At 42.0% G+C, this 14,245-nt stretch overlaps 1 protein-coding gene across 5 annotated transcripts in view; it reads left to right on the top strand.

Moving 5' to 3' along the window:
• VPS13D (vacuolar protein sorting 13 homolog D) overlaps positions 1-2,231 on the top strand; it is a 349,290-nt gene extending 347,059 nt beyond the window's left edge. For all 5 annotated transcript variants that reach the window (XM_074218409.1, XM_074218411.1, XM_074218410.1 and 2 more), the window contains one exon: positions 554-2,231. In XM_074218409.1, the coding sequence (XP_074074510.1) occupies positions 554-685 (132 nt within the window). In that variant the 3' untranslated portion in view covers positions 686-2,231. The remainder of the gene's footprint in view (positions 1-553) is intronic.
• Positions 2,232-14,245: the final 12,014 nt, after the last annotated feature.

Below are 14,245 nucleotides of genomic sequence, written 5' to 3'. Positions count from 1 at the left end.
GGATAAAACAGAATGATGGTCCCACATTCACACTATCTGGGCTTTCACTGTAAGGGGGGAGGAAGATATATTGAAAAATTATTCTGATTTTTTTTAAATCACAAAATTAATGGAAAGGAGCAAGAACATTTCCATTTCTATATTTTATGCCAGTGACCTCAGTTTAGCAAACAACACTATGATTATGCCATTGGCCTCAGGCACTAATAAGAATAGACAAAATGTATTCAACTTTTACTAATTAAGTGTCTTGTGTACAGGGCACATTCTAGGGCCTTGTCAACACACTCTAAAATGAAATACACCCCTCTTGGGCCTTATATTCTGTTGCTAATTGTTCTTCATTCACTGCACAGGACCAGTTTAGGCTTGACTTCTCCAGGTATAGTTTGGTCTGGGCCATTTGTACCCCCTCAAGAAAATTATGGCATTCTCCAGATCTGGGGCTATCTGTTTGCCCTGCCCCATTCCATCCCCCTCCCATCATTCCCTTGGCATTAATACCACTTCATATTCTAAACGCCACATTTTATTCCTCTTCTCTGACCTCCAGGTCCACGTGAAAGAAGAGGTCCTTGCAGTCAAATTATCACAAGAAATAAACTATGCAAAAAGCCTTTACTATGAGCAGCAACTTATGTTGAGACTCAGTGAGAATCAAGAGCAGTTGGAGCTGGACTCCTGAAGAAACCCCTCCTTCCTGAGAGAAAGAAAGAAAGAGATTGAGAGAACGAGTGAGTGGCCACCAGACACCAGCCCCAGAGCTGTGGGGGCTGAAGAGGCCTGTTCTGTTGGCCAAATAAATCAATAGAGAACTGTGGGGGGAGCTATTCTTGAGGAAAAGAGAAAGTGAATTCTGTTGAGGGGAAAAATACAAATGAAAAACCATATTCAATTTTGGGGGCACTTTTAAGATTATGGGGAAAGAATTTTTAAAAAGGTGTTAGTTGATTAATGTCAAAAATATGCATCTGAGATGAACTTAGCTTTTAGATGGCCCTGTATTTTGTTAACATGTATATATGTACAACTATGTGTTTGTAAATATATAAGAAAGTTTCCAAGCAGGACCTATAGTGTGTGTAAAGGTTTGTTTACTGTAAAGAAATTAAAAATTATATCAAATCTATTGCACTAATTCTATGCATCTACTACAGGGCACTCTGTATAGAAGATATACTTGAGAGTTGAGGAATGTTATGTATTATTTTTAAAAGAAAATTAAAGTATTCATAGAAATGGATCACGCTGAGATCCAATATATATTAAAAAAAAAAAACTCTAATAGGCTTTGGAAGTCTGATTGCCCAGGCTGGAGTCCCAGGCCAAAGCTTTGCATTCTGCTCAGCATTCCAAACCAGAAGTAAGTCTCTGCTCCTTCTCAGAAGGGGAAACAAGACAGGATGAGAGGTTTTCCCTCTGATGTCCTGTCTCATGCAGTCTATACCAAGGCCCCCTTTTGTCAAGAGAGGGGCTTTCTAAAGCTAATTTCTCCATGCATCTCTTGCGCCCCCCCCCCCAATTGAAAGGTGATTCTATTTTCACAAGCTGTTTTTGAACTATTTTGTCTTTTTAAACCAGTCAGCCAAATCTTAAAAAAAAAAGGAAGAAAGCACTGAATTGTGTTCCCTTACCAAAAATAAGTCAAACTTACTTTTTTTGAGTATTTCTCTGCTTGTTATTAGTGGTCACTTGCTAAGACCATGTTGATTGGGGAGAAGAAGCCTCATTAAAACTTTTCTTTCATCAGAAAATAACACTAAGAATGAATTTAATTGCAGCCTTCTCCCAAGTCACATCTCTCCCACCCTAGGAAGAGCAGCAGGGAAGCACACTGGAACAGATCCATACACTGGAATCCCAGCTCAGCAAAAACAGAGAAAAGGTGCTTGCTTGTAAACAAAAGAAACAGGCTAAGAAAAGGAAGTAACCCATAAAAAACATTGTGTTTTGTTGTGGTGCTTTTTCAGCTTCCTTCTGTGAAATAACAATGCAGAAGTGATTCTTTCCTCTCCAAATTGAGCCCCTATAGACAATCCCACCCCAGGATAGAGTCCAGACTAAGAATTCTCATATTCTTGACCCCCCCCCCCCAATAACAGACTGGTCCCCAGAAAGAAACTTTTGTCCCTACCCCACCACACACACACCTCTTCTGAACCAGCCTCCTACCGGAACTGACTTGTTCATTGTATTTTAAATGAAGCTATTTGATTTTTAAGCATTTGTTATATGAAATAGACCCTCCCACCCTCACCCAGTGGATGTGTGGATGATTTTAGTGTTTGAGGCATGCCTCAGACCCATCCAAGACACAAATGAAGCTGGTCTCTCCCATATGTATTTCTCACACTGTTTTCTTCAGCACAAACACATGGACAGAAGAAAATCCTTTCATGGGATCAATTGGACTCCACACCTTTGTCCCTTGAAGGGGGGGGGCTTGAAACAAGGCCCAAAGCTTTTGAAGAGGCAAGGTGGAAGTCTTTCCTTATTGCTGGGGACCCCTGTTTGAGATCTCATACCTTAGCTAAGCAAGAACTCTGAATATCTGATTCTCATCTTTCATTCATCCTCTAGGTGGTTCTGCTTTAAAAAGGCCCCTTTATGATCCCTGAAACATCCCTTTAAATCAGATCAGACCCTTTTAAAATGAGGGGAGGCCCCACCACCCCCAGAGTGGGTTGCCTTCTCCATCAGGGCTTCTTGCCCTCCCAAAATGAAGTCATGTGACTCGTCTGTGGGTAGAAGAGGCACTTCGTTCCCAGAGAAAGCCACCCTGGGCCTCAGGCAGCAGCCAAAATACACTCACATTTGACCACAGAGGTTTCTGCACTGCCAAATGGTGGGCCCGAAGGGACTCTGAAAAGCTGCTGTTCAAAATGACCTCCCCACCCAGAGCGCCTTTCTAATTTTAGTCAACTCTTTAAATAGTTGAAAATCTCCTCAGCATTGCACAAGAGTCATCTTTGAAATCTGAGCTAGAAAAGAGTTGTGTTCAGCATCGATCTCAAGGCTATGTGGGGTGAGTGGTTGGGGATGCAAGTCCCTTCCCCAGCCCTGCCTCTGCCCTTGACAAGGCAAACTTGAAACCCATCTTTGTGTCTGGTTAGAATCTGTCTGCTTGCGATGCTTCAAGGCCTCTTCCCACAACTGTGAAAGTCGATAGATGAAGACATGATACATTTTCACCAGAATCTTGTTTCCATATGGTTACAGTTTTTTAGTCCTAAAAAATGCCGCCATTTTGTATTTGGACTGTAGTTTCTAAGATTTGGCTGTGATCTATGCTGGCCTTCACATGGCCTTTATCTTAACACATAGATTCTGATTCTAGACCCAGTTTTCTTTTTTATTGGCTTGGTTTGTGGTGTTTTTTTTTCACCTTAAAACAATTAGAAAATAAATTTCCACCTACAGCAAATAAAACAGAAGGGACCCTGCCCCTTTTATAGCAGCATCCAGGGAGTCAGAAACACCCCAAATCCCTAGCTCTAGCCATCCAGTGTTGCTGCCTAACACCAGTTGCCTTTCTTTTCTCAGTGGAAATGTTAGCCCTGCCTATCCATCACAAACTTAAGAGCAGAGTCCAGGTCCCCATAATTGCGTCACTTCCTGACAGGAATGTTTAGAGCTTTTATGGGGGAAAAAAGAGGGGGACAGGAGGGACCTGGGGTGGGGGGGGTCTCCATTTTCCCTTATTATTTGTGCCTCTACAGCAGCTGCGACGACCCATTACAATAACATGTATAAGAAAATGATCTTGAAAGTAATCCCAATATCTGTTTTGTCATTGTGTAAACACTATCCTCACCAACCTGTTAAAACCCCCCTCATAGATGTATTTCTCACACTGGAGTCTTCTTCCTGTGGAATAAAATAGTTGTTGACTTCTAAGACTCAAGTCTCTTTTTCCCCCCTTTTTTTTGATAATACTAGGTGTTCCCTAAAAACTAAGCTATAATTAATTCTGGGTAGCCAGTGTCTTGTCCCAGTCACCTGAATGTAAAGGGCACTGTAAGCACTTTGGTCCTTCAGCACTTTAGAAACAACAGAACTTAGTCACCTAGTTAACAAGACTGAAAAGTGAATAAAGGATGCACTCCTTCCCTGGACCCTCTGTTTCCTGCTCTCCTCCTCCTCTTCTCTCAGATCCAATTTGAAGTTTCTCCAAGACACAAAGATCCCCTTTTACCATTCTGTACTTGTAACAACAAATGTCTAGCCTTCCTCTGCCCTCGTGGAGCCCTCACACCACCACCCCAAGGCCCAAAGGAAACCAGATGAAAATCAATACCCCACTTCCTGCACCTGGCAGACATGGGGATTGACCATGGGCCAGGGGCTGGCCAGACTGACTCCTGGCCTGGAGTGCCTTCCAGACCTGGGGTTGTATCACTGCCCCTCCAACCACACCTCAGTAACCTGTGTGTTCCAAAGGGCCATTGCAAAGAGACCTTCTAGAGAAAGTGTCACAAGAGCATGCAAAATATTCAGGCCACAGGAAGAAAAAGAAACCTTGAGATGATCACTGTTCTCAGTTGGCTCCTAAGAACTAAATCGGGATTGCTTTGGCCGGTCATAGATTTGTCCAAGAGTGCTCCGGGTCCCCTTTCCTTCTGGGGTATGATACCAGACCCAGATTAAAAAATTTCTAAGTTATACTTTGCATGGGGCTACTAGAGTACGCTACAGTTGGTTCATGCATTCAACTGGTGTTTTTTAGTCATTAAAAGAAAGCAGAGTTATAAGTGGATAGAGAGCCAATCCAGTCAGGAAGACTTCAAATCCTGCTTCTGAACTGTCTCAGGCTAATGACCTAACTTCTCAGAGTCCTAGGCAGATCTCAGTGAGCATTTGTTAAATACCTACCAGGTTCTGGGCATAGTAGGATAGGATGCTGGGCCTGAAGTCAGAAAAAAGCCTGGGTTCAAATCCAGCCTCAGAAACTAGTTGTGTGACCTTGGGCAAGTCCCTTAACCCTGCCTTAGTTTCCTCATCAGCAAAATGAGCTGGAGAAGGAAATGACAAATCATTCTAATATCTTAACCAAGAAAACCCCAAAGTCACAGAGAGTCAGAAAAGATTGAAATGAGTGAACAGCTAGTTCCCTGCCCTGCCAAGCATTGGGATTCAAGTTCAAAGGCAAAATAGACCCTGCCCTCAGGGAACCTATGATCTTCAAAAGGGGCATGAAATCTAGAAACAACCAGTCATTTATTGCCCAGCAAGCTTTTTCACCAGAATTCCCTTTTCCCAATAATTAATGCTCATTGTGATGAGGCAGCCATTTGGAGCAGCTAGGAAAGCTTCAGGAACATTCAGTATTGATGATGTTATCATGGTTCCTATAGATATACAGTATAAGGAGATCTGGCCCGTGACCCCAAGGACATCTAGTTCCAACCAATAAGCAAACGGAATCTTTGCTGTAACATGCCAACAAGTTTTTCTGCCTGTGCTTGAAAACTGAGGACAGTCTCCCTTCCTAATGCAGGTCAAGATCACCTTAGCTTTTTAGCTACCACATTGCTAATTCTGTTGAACTTGGTATTCACTCAGACCCCCTGATCTTTTTCAGAACTTCTTTCTTTCTAAGACACTCCAATTTTATGCTAGTGATTTTTTTTTTGTATCCAGTTGTCAGCTTTTCTGTTCTTCTCAAAAGTAGTAAAGTACAGAGCCAGATTTCAGACCCAAATTCTCATCTCTAAATTCAACATTCTTTTCTCTACCTGTATTGTTCCCTTCTACCTTCCACCTCCCTGACCACTAAAATTAGGAGCTGTATAACAGGTCAAAAAGCCCAGAAGACAGAAGTGGAAAGCTCATCAAGTCCCATCTCTTTACTTAATATAATGAGAACACTGAAACAAGAAAATTCAGTGATTTGCTCAAGGTAATTAAGTAGTTGAGCTAAATTTGGAGTCCAGGTCATCTTATGGTACAGCTCTAGTGTCCAAAGAGCTAGGTTTAAAGCCCACCTTTGATGCTGTGATCCTGCCTATGCAATCTTTTGTGTGTGTGTGTGTGCAAGGCAATGGGATTAAGTGACTTGTCCAAGATCATACAGTTAATCATATGTCTGGGACCGGATTTGAACTCTGGTCCTCTTAACTCCAGGGCCAGTGCTCTATCCACTACACCACCTAGCTGCCTCTTGCCTGTGCAATCTTGGAGGTGATGGTGGTTTTTAATGTTGTTGGTAGTGGTGATGTGAATCATTTCAGTCATGTCTGATTCTTCATGACTCCATTTAGGATTTTCTTGGCAAAGATCCTGGAGTGGTTTGTCATTTTCTTATCTAGATCATTTGACAGATTAGGAAACTGAGACAAACAGGGTGATGTGACTTGCCTAGGGTACCACAGCTAGGAAGTGTCAGAGTCCAGATTTGAACTTAAGTCTTCCTAACTCCAGGTCAGGCACTTTATCCACTATGGCACCACTGATGTGGTGTGATGGTGACTGGGCCCACTATGGATCCCCTCTTCTCATCTGTAAAACAAAGAGATTAGACCTCTGGACTCTTGAGGTCCTTTCTCATTCCTTTGAATTCTCTGAATTTCAAATATGTTGCCCTTTCCTTTGTCCTGAGGAAGAAGGAAGCCTGGGGTCTTGGGTAACTGCAGCCTGGCTAACCAGGCCTGGAATCATTAAACTGAATTGAAGGAGGGAAGAGGATTTGAAATGGAAAAATGAGCAACAGAGCTCCTCCAAGTCTCAACCAGGCTGGGCCAGGACTCTCTCCACCAGAGAGAGGCACAGGTGGTTGGTTGCCCAAGCAGCAGACCCAATGTAAATAATTCCCAGGGGCAATAATAATCTCACACCTCGTCATGCTCATGCTCATCAGACTTGAAAGTAGGAAAAGGTCATGGGAGAAATAAACAGTCTAGATGTTCTTTTTGAGTTAGGAAGGAATGTATAGGTCACCCCAAGGACAGAGACCAGCTGGAACAATGGCAATCACAGGCAGATGTCACCGCCCCCCCCCCCAGAGGAAGAGGGGAGGTTCAGAAACAGCTCCCAGGGCCATGTTTGAAGGGAAAGGACAAATCTCAATCTTGGTGTTGGCCTCTAAACCTTATCTTGAGTTCCGAGGACTTCTTCCTATAGTCAACTCTGTTACAAAAGAGTGGATTAAGTGTAGAAACCTGATCACAGAATCATAGTATCCTAGATGTACAATTAGAAGACTTGACCTCAAGGGTCATCCGAGCCAACCCCTTTGTTTTTCATTCTTTTCTCTTTAATTCAATTTTCTTTTCAGTTCCAAATTCTTTCCTTCCTTCCCTGCTTCCTCTTCTACTCCCCACTGAGAAGCCCCCCCTCCAAAAATTACAAATATATATATATATATATATATGTAAAATGTTGCAAAACAAATCCCACATTAGCCACAGGAAAGAAGGGAGGGGAGGGGGCAAGAAAGGAAGGAAAGAAAGAAAGGAGAGAGGGAAAGATGAAAGAGGAAGGGGAAAAAGAAAGAAAGGGGAGAGAGGGAGGGAGTAAAAGATGATAAAAGCAAGAAAGACTAGATGAAAGAAGACAAGAAGTAAGAAAGACAAAAGAAAAAGGAACAGAGAGAAAGTTGAAAGAACTAAATACAAAAGAAAGGGAAAAGGAAAGACAAAAAAGGAAGGAAGGAAGGAAAAAAGGGAGGGAGGGAGGGAAAGGAATGGAAGAAAAAAAATAGACTCTCTACCTCGAGATGGATAGCATGTTTCATCATGAGTCCTTTGGAATTGTTACAACTCTTCATTTGATCAAGAAAAATTCCAAGTCAAGAGAGGTGGAAAGTAACTTGCTCAAGATCAAATGACAAAGTCAGAATTTTAACCCAAGTCCTCTTCTAAGCCTACCCTTAAGCCTCTACATAGAACTGCTTCCCTTTTTAAATTTCTCATCCCTCCTATATTCTCCAGATGTGCAAAAACCTAAGGTCAGAGCCAGAGGCAGAAACCATCTAATCTAACCCTCATTTTACAGATAATGAAATTGAGGCCCAGAGTTTTAATGGCTTATAGCCATACAGTTAGTATAGATACAAATCTCATCCAGGTTTTCCTGACTTTTAGTACAGTGATCTAACCACTACATGATGTACCGCATTGTTTTGTTGTCTCTGCAAAAATCCAATTTTGGAGTTTCCTGGTTTTGGAGGGGTTTTTTTTTTCCGCAGAGATACTAGAGTGGTGTGCTATTTCCTTCTCAACTCATTTTACAGATGAGGAAACTGAGGCAAAAATAGTTAAATGTCTCAGGCCAGTTGCTCTATCCACTGTAACACCACCTAGCTGCTGAAACCTAAATCATCTTTGACCAATTCCTCTGGACTTCACTCTTGGTAACATCATTCTCCCTGTGACTCAGACTTAAAAATGTCTTTAAATATTCCCTCTAGGCCACCCTTTTCTTTTTACCAACGAGGCAACAATAATAGCATTGACATTTAAAATGCTTAAGTTTATCATCCCATTAGATCCTAATACTAAAATCCCAAAGAGAGAAGTATAGACTGAATTCTAGAGGCATAGGGAGCCACTGGAACTTTTTAAAGCAGGAAGTAACTTAGATAAATTTTATACTAGAGTTGTATTACCTGACTCATCCTGCCACCAGACTGTCAGATATCAAGTGTAAATGCTAGGAGAGACAAAGACAGGAAAAGACAAAAGACAGAGACAGACAGACAGAAAGAGACAAAGAGAGAAAGAGAGTAGATGAAAGATAACCTCAGAGGGAAAGGTACTAGCAAATTGGAAGATAGGAGACGAGATGAGAACGTCAACCAGAAATGACAACATGCATTTATACACATGGACCCCACACCAATGCAACATAGCATCCTGATTTAACTAGAAAAGTCCTTTGAATGGAGGAAAGATCTTCCAAAATGTCTTCTTCACTTCCCACCTCACAGTATTCAGATGTCTTACCCCATTCATTATCTCCTCTTTCACCCATGTCTAGCATGTAGAGGTGGCCCTTCTTGCCAAGGTAAACGCCTCTACATACACTGGTAATCCCATTTCTTTCCTGTCTGCCATGATGAAGTGGCCTTATCCTTACCAAGGCTAACCTCTGTATCTGTTCAAGGAATTCCATTTCATCCTATCTCCTTCAATATATCACTTCCTCTATCATTCTGTCTTTTTCACTTATTTTCAATCTCTCCTTCTCTGACTCTTTCCTTACTGCCTACAGACTTGCTCATGTTTCTCCCAACCTGAAAAAAATCCTCATTTGGTCCTTTTATGTCTGCTAACATCCCATAGCTTTTCTACCCTTTGTTTCTGTCCTCAAAAGGTAGACATTTTCTCCCTTCCACTTTCTCCCATCTTACTCTCTTCTTAACCCCTGACAATCTGACTTCTGACCTTATTATTCCACTGACTCCGTTCTCTCAAAGTCCCTAATGATCTCTTAGTTGCTAAATCCAGTGACCTTTTCAATCCTCATCTTCCTTGACCTTTCTGTAGCCTTTGGTGCTGTCAATCACCTTCTCACTTCTCTCCTCCCTGGTTCTCCTCCTATCTATCTGACCCCTCCTCAGTCTTCTTTTCTGGTTCTTCATCCAAATGTTGCCTACTACCTCTGGGTATCTCCCAATGTTCTGCCCTGGGTCCTCTTATCTTCTTCCATACTCTCTTGCTTGGTGATCTTATGAATTCATTCAATTATCATTTTATTGCTATAATGCATATTATTTCCACATCTTTATATTGGGCCCTGGAACTCTCCTGAGTTTAGTCACTCTGTCAGATTGAATCTTTCATAACCATCTCAAGCTCAACATGTCCAGAACTCCTATATCCCCCAAACCTTTCTTTCTTCCAAACTTCTCTATTATTTTTGAAGATATCAACATTTTCTTATTCACCCCAGCTCATGTGTCATCTTTCTCAAGTCACAAATTTTATCAGTGTTTTTTATCTTCCCCTTATCTCCACTTAAGTACTAGCTTTTATTGCCTCCATTTCAATAACCTCCTTACTGGTTTCCATGGTTCAAGCCTCTCCTCACTCCAGTGCATCCTCCCTTCAGCTGCCAAATCAATTCTCCAAAAAAGCAGGGCAGACCATGCTACCTCTTTCTCAACAAATTCCAAATGACTCCTTTCACTTCCAGATTCAATATGAAATCTTTCGTTTGACATTTAAAATTCTTCTCAACCTGGCCCCTTCCAGCCTGTCCAGTTTTCTTACACAATACTCTGATCATTTACTACTTAAAGACTTGGTGACATTGGCCTCTCACAAAACACTCCATTTCCTCCTTTTTCCCTGGCTGTCCCTCATGCCTGGAAGTCTCTCATTCCTTATTTCTGCCTCCTGGGTTTCCTGGATTCTTTCACAACTTAGATCAAATCCCACCATCTGCAAGAAGTCTTTCCCAGCAATCTGTCCCATGCAAGTCACCCTTGATCTCTTAAATGTTCAGTTACTTGCATGTTGTTTACATCATTGGACTGGGAACAGCCTTGGTTTTAGAGGGCAAAACGAGGCGTAATGGAGAATTTCTACATAGAAGTATACTTAGATTAGATGTCAAGGGAAAAATCCTAATAATTAGAGTCATCCATAAGTGGGATGGGCTAAGTGGAAAGGTAGTGAGCTCTCCATCCCTAGAGGTCTTCAAGGAGAAGTTGGATGACCACTTGTTGGGGTTATGATAGTGTGGATTCTTTTTTGATATGAATTTAGCTCAATGACTGATGAAGCCTCCAAATCTGACTTTGTATCTGTATATTTTGGGACTGAGGCGCAGAACCCATGTGGTGTGAGCAGTGTGTGCTGAGATATCAGCACCTCGGCTATATACGTGGAGAGGTTCTTGAGTATTGCAGTCTTTCCAAGGACGCTGCTGGAGAACCAGGTCAGTACTTGGGGGAGAGTCTCTATAGCATCAGGGGACAGTCCTCTAGGTCTTGAATTAGTAAATCCTAAGTTCAAAACTAACTTTGGGCAATTATCAGCCTTGTAACACTAGGTAAGTCACTTAACCTATTTACCTCAGTTTCCTCATCTATAAAATGGGGATAATAATGGCAACTCCCTCCCTGAGTTGCTGCAAGATTCCAATGAGATAACAATTATAAAGTGTACGTGATAAGTGTTATATAAATGATAGTCATTATTATTATTATTATATTATCATGCAAGGTGAGGCATCCCCTTCTTTCTGACAAGACCATGACCTGAGAAAATAGAGTGGGGAAAGAGGATGCTCCTTGGCATGTCTTGGGAAATACTGACTCTGGAACAAGCTTAAAGAGGTCCAAAGGCACAGTGAGCCAAGGAGATGCAAAATATATGTGGATGCATTTGGGTGTTTATATGTATATGAATATATATAAATAGCTGAATGTATATTTAAATATATATGTATGTAAATGTGTGTACATGTAATATGTAAATATAGATTAAATGGTATGCACATATGCAAATATGTGCATGTATATTTCTGTAATGATTTGCATATGTAAATTTTTGTTTGCATAGGTAAATGTGTGTACACAAATGTGAATACACATGTGGGTGCATGTGTGTTGATGTGTATGATGCACATGTAAACATAAATACATATGTATAAATGTATAAAATATGAGTGTTTAAACATATGTATGTTTATGTAGCTATGTATATATATTTATGTTATATATGCATCGGGGGGTCTTTGTGTATATGCACATAGTTACTAGCTGTGTGACCCTGACCAAGTCACTTAACCCCTTGCCTCAGGGTAAAGTAGAGCTAGATTTGAATTTTGTATTTGCTTCTGTGTACATATCCTTCACAGGCAAGGAGTGATTTCATTTTCCTATTTGTGTCTCTAGTGCTTGGAACACAGTAGGCATTTAATAAATGCTTCTTAAATGAAGGAGGGGAAGAAGGGAAAAGTCCTATGGCCTCGGACAGGGGGAAGGAAGAGCCTTCAGGAGAAAGCAGATCCGGCTCAGTTGGGGCTGGCCTGGGTGGGTGCTGCTGTGTCCCTCGGTGAGGGTAGGGGGTCCCCTCTCCTGCTCCTTCCTCACTGGGGGCCCCAGGAAGCCCCCCCGGAGTGACAGGAGCCTGCAGCCAGAGGAGGAGTGGGGCTTCATAACTCTTTTTGATTGGCATTTTAATGAGGGCACAAGGGGCTGACCCCCTGCCAGGGGGCCAGTTCATGCCCCGTTTATCTCCTGGGCTGGGGAAGGCTAAAACAACAGGCCGGGCCGCACGGCGGGGCCCAGGAGCCCCCGCCCACCATGATGGATGGCGGGGCTGCCGCAGGCTGGCAGCTAAAGTGTGTTGTAACAGTATCGCTCTGTCAGCAGGAGACAAAGGCCTCGCAGGCACCGCTGGCTGCCCTTGGCTGCTACCAGGCCTGCCTCGCTGACCAGAGTCCGGCCTCCATGGAGGAATGACAAACAGCACCCACTGGGGGCTTGGGTTGGGCCACAAGGATTGGGGTGCAGGAGGAGATGAGAGGGAGGTGCTCGAACCCCATCCTAACTCTTGTAAAGGCTGTATGCTCAGAGAGGCTGATAATCAGAGCCCAAGAACTCCTTGCTGATCCATTGCTTGTGATTCCTTCAACCTATTCCTTGGTTGACTTTGAACAGCCTTGGTGAAGAGGAGAGAGACTTGGTATCTGCAGACAGGATCAAATCCCAACTCTGCCACTTAACTCTGTGTCACCTTGGGCAAATTAGTTAACCTCCCTGGGCCTCAGTTTCCTCATCTGTAAAATGAAAGGAGTCAACCAAATAAGTCTCTTCTAGCTCTGAAACCTATGATCAAATAATAATTAATAATGACCACTGACATTTTTATAGCTCTTTAAAGTTTTCCAAGCACTCTGTCACTTCATGTGGGCTTCCCAACCACCCTGGAGGGGCAGGTGCTACAGTAATTAATTCCATTTTACAGATGAGGCAAACTGAGGCTCAGAGGAGTGAAAGTGACTTGCCTGGGACTAAAATTGAATGAGTCGTGGGGAAAGAATTCAAATTCAGCTTTTCCTGACTCCCAGTCCAACATCACTCTCAGTGTGAGAGTTTATTAGAACAGACAAGCCCAATTTGTGAGATTAGAAGAACTAAACTTTGAAGTGAACATACACTTTGAAGTGAAGTCTACAAATTCTAGAAGTTTAATAAATATCAAATTGAATGATCTTTACTGAAGGGAAGACAGTATCTGGCAAACAGTAAGCACATAATAAATGCTTGCTGGATTGGATGACTCAAACTTTGAAATAAACACAGGAGATATCTGCATATATTAGGTGCTTCATAAATGTCAGATTGAATGATCTTTACTGAAGTGGACAGTATCTTGCAAACAGTAGGTGCTTAAGAAATGCTTGTTGAACCAAAGGTTTTACATTTTGCAAATTACACAGTAGACTCTCTAGACACTAGACATTTGATCTTTTTTTTTAAATTATTTATTTAAGAGGTTAAGTGTCTTGTCCAAGTTCACACAGCTAGGCAATTATTAAGCATCTGGGGTCAAATTTGAACTCAGATCCTCCTGACTCCCAGGCTGATATTCTATCCACTTCGCCACCTAGATGTCCCTAGACAGTTGATCTTAATTAATGAATTCTTCTTACAGTAAGGGCTTACAATTTGCTGCATTGTGGAAGTCTCAGTTTCCTCTGTAAGGAGTCAGGGGTCCTCATCTGACTTTGTCATTTGCTTGCAGATGGAAATAAGAACCTCAGTGTTTTAGGTCTGGGAAAGAATTGGTCCAGGTAGATTCTGGCTTCTAATAGGAAAGCTAAGATTCCTTTCTCTCCTCCTTCTCAGCTCATTAAATCCCCACTCAGTGATCTTTGAAGATAGTTTGGGCCTGGGCTTGTGTCTCATATCTTCCCAAAGCCCATATTCTGCTTATGTTCCAGAAGCTCATGGATGTTCTACTGGAAGGGAAGTCTGAGCAAAGCATCATGGACATAGATAGAGCCCTGGGAATCCAATCAGAGAGTTGAGTTCTAATCCCAATTTAGCTGCTTTACTACTATAGGATTCTGGGCAAGAGTCTGCCCTTCTCTGAGCCTCAGTTATGACTAAATTGAGGAATAGTTAATAAGTGAATCTGTCAATAAACATTTATTTAAGTAGCTATTGGGGTCTAGGGATACAAAGACAAAAAAAATCCTTGCCCTCAAAGAGCCTATATTTTAATAGCAGTAACACTATGTATATGTGTGTGAGTGGGTTGATTGACATTTATTCAACAAAGTCCCTCTT

Source organism: Macrotis lagotis, chromosome 1 (assembly GCF_037893015.1).
Source record: "Macrotis lagotis isolate mMagLag1 chromosome 1, bilby.v1.9.chrom.fasta, whole genome shotgun sequence".
NCBI classification, from domain to species: domain Eukaryota; kingdom Metazoa; phylum Chordata; class Mammalia; order Peramelemorphia; family Peramelidae; genus Macrotis; species Macrotis lagotis.
Note: the sequence above shows the minus strand (reverse complement) of the source record. Positions and strands in the feature narration are given on the sequence as shown.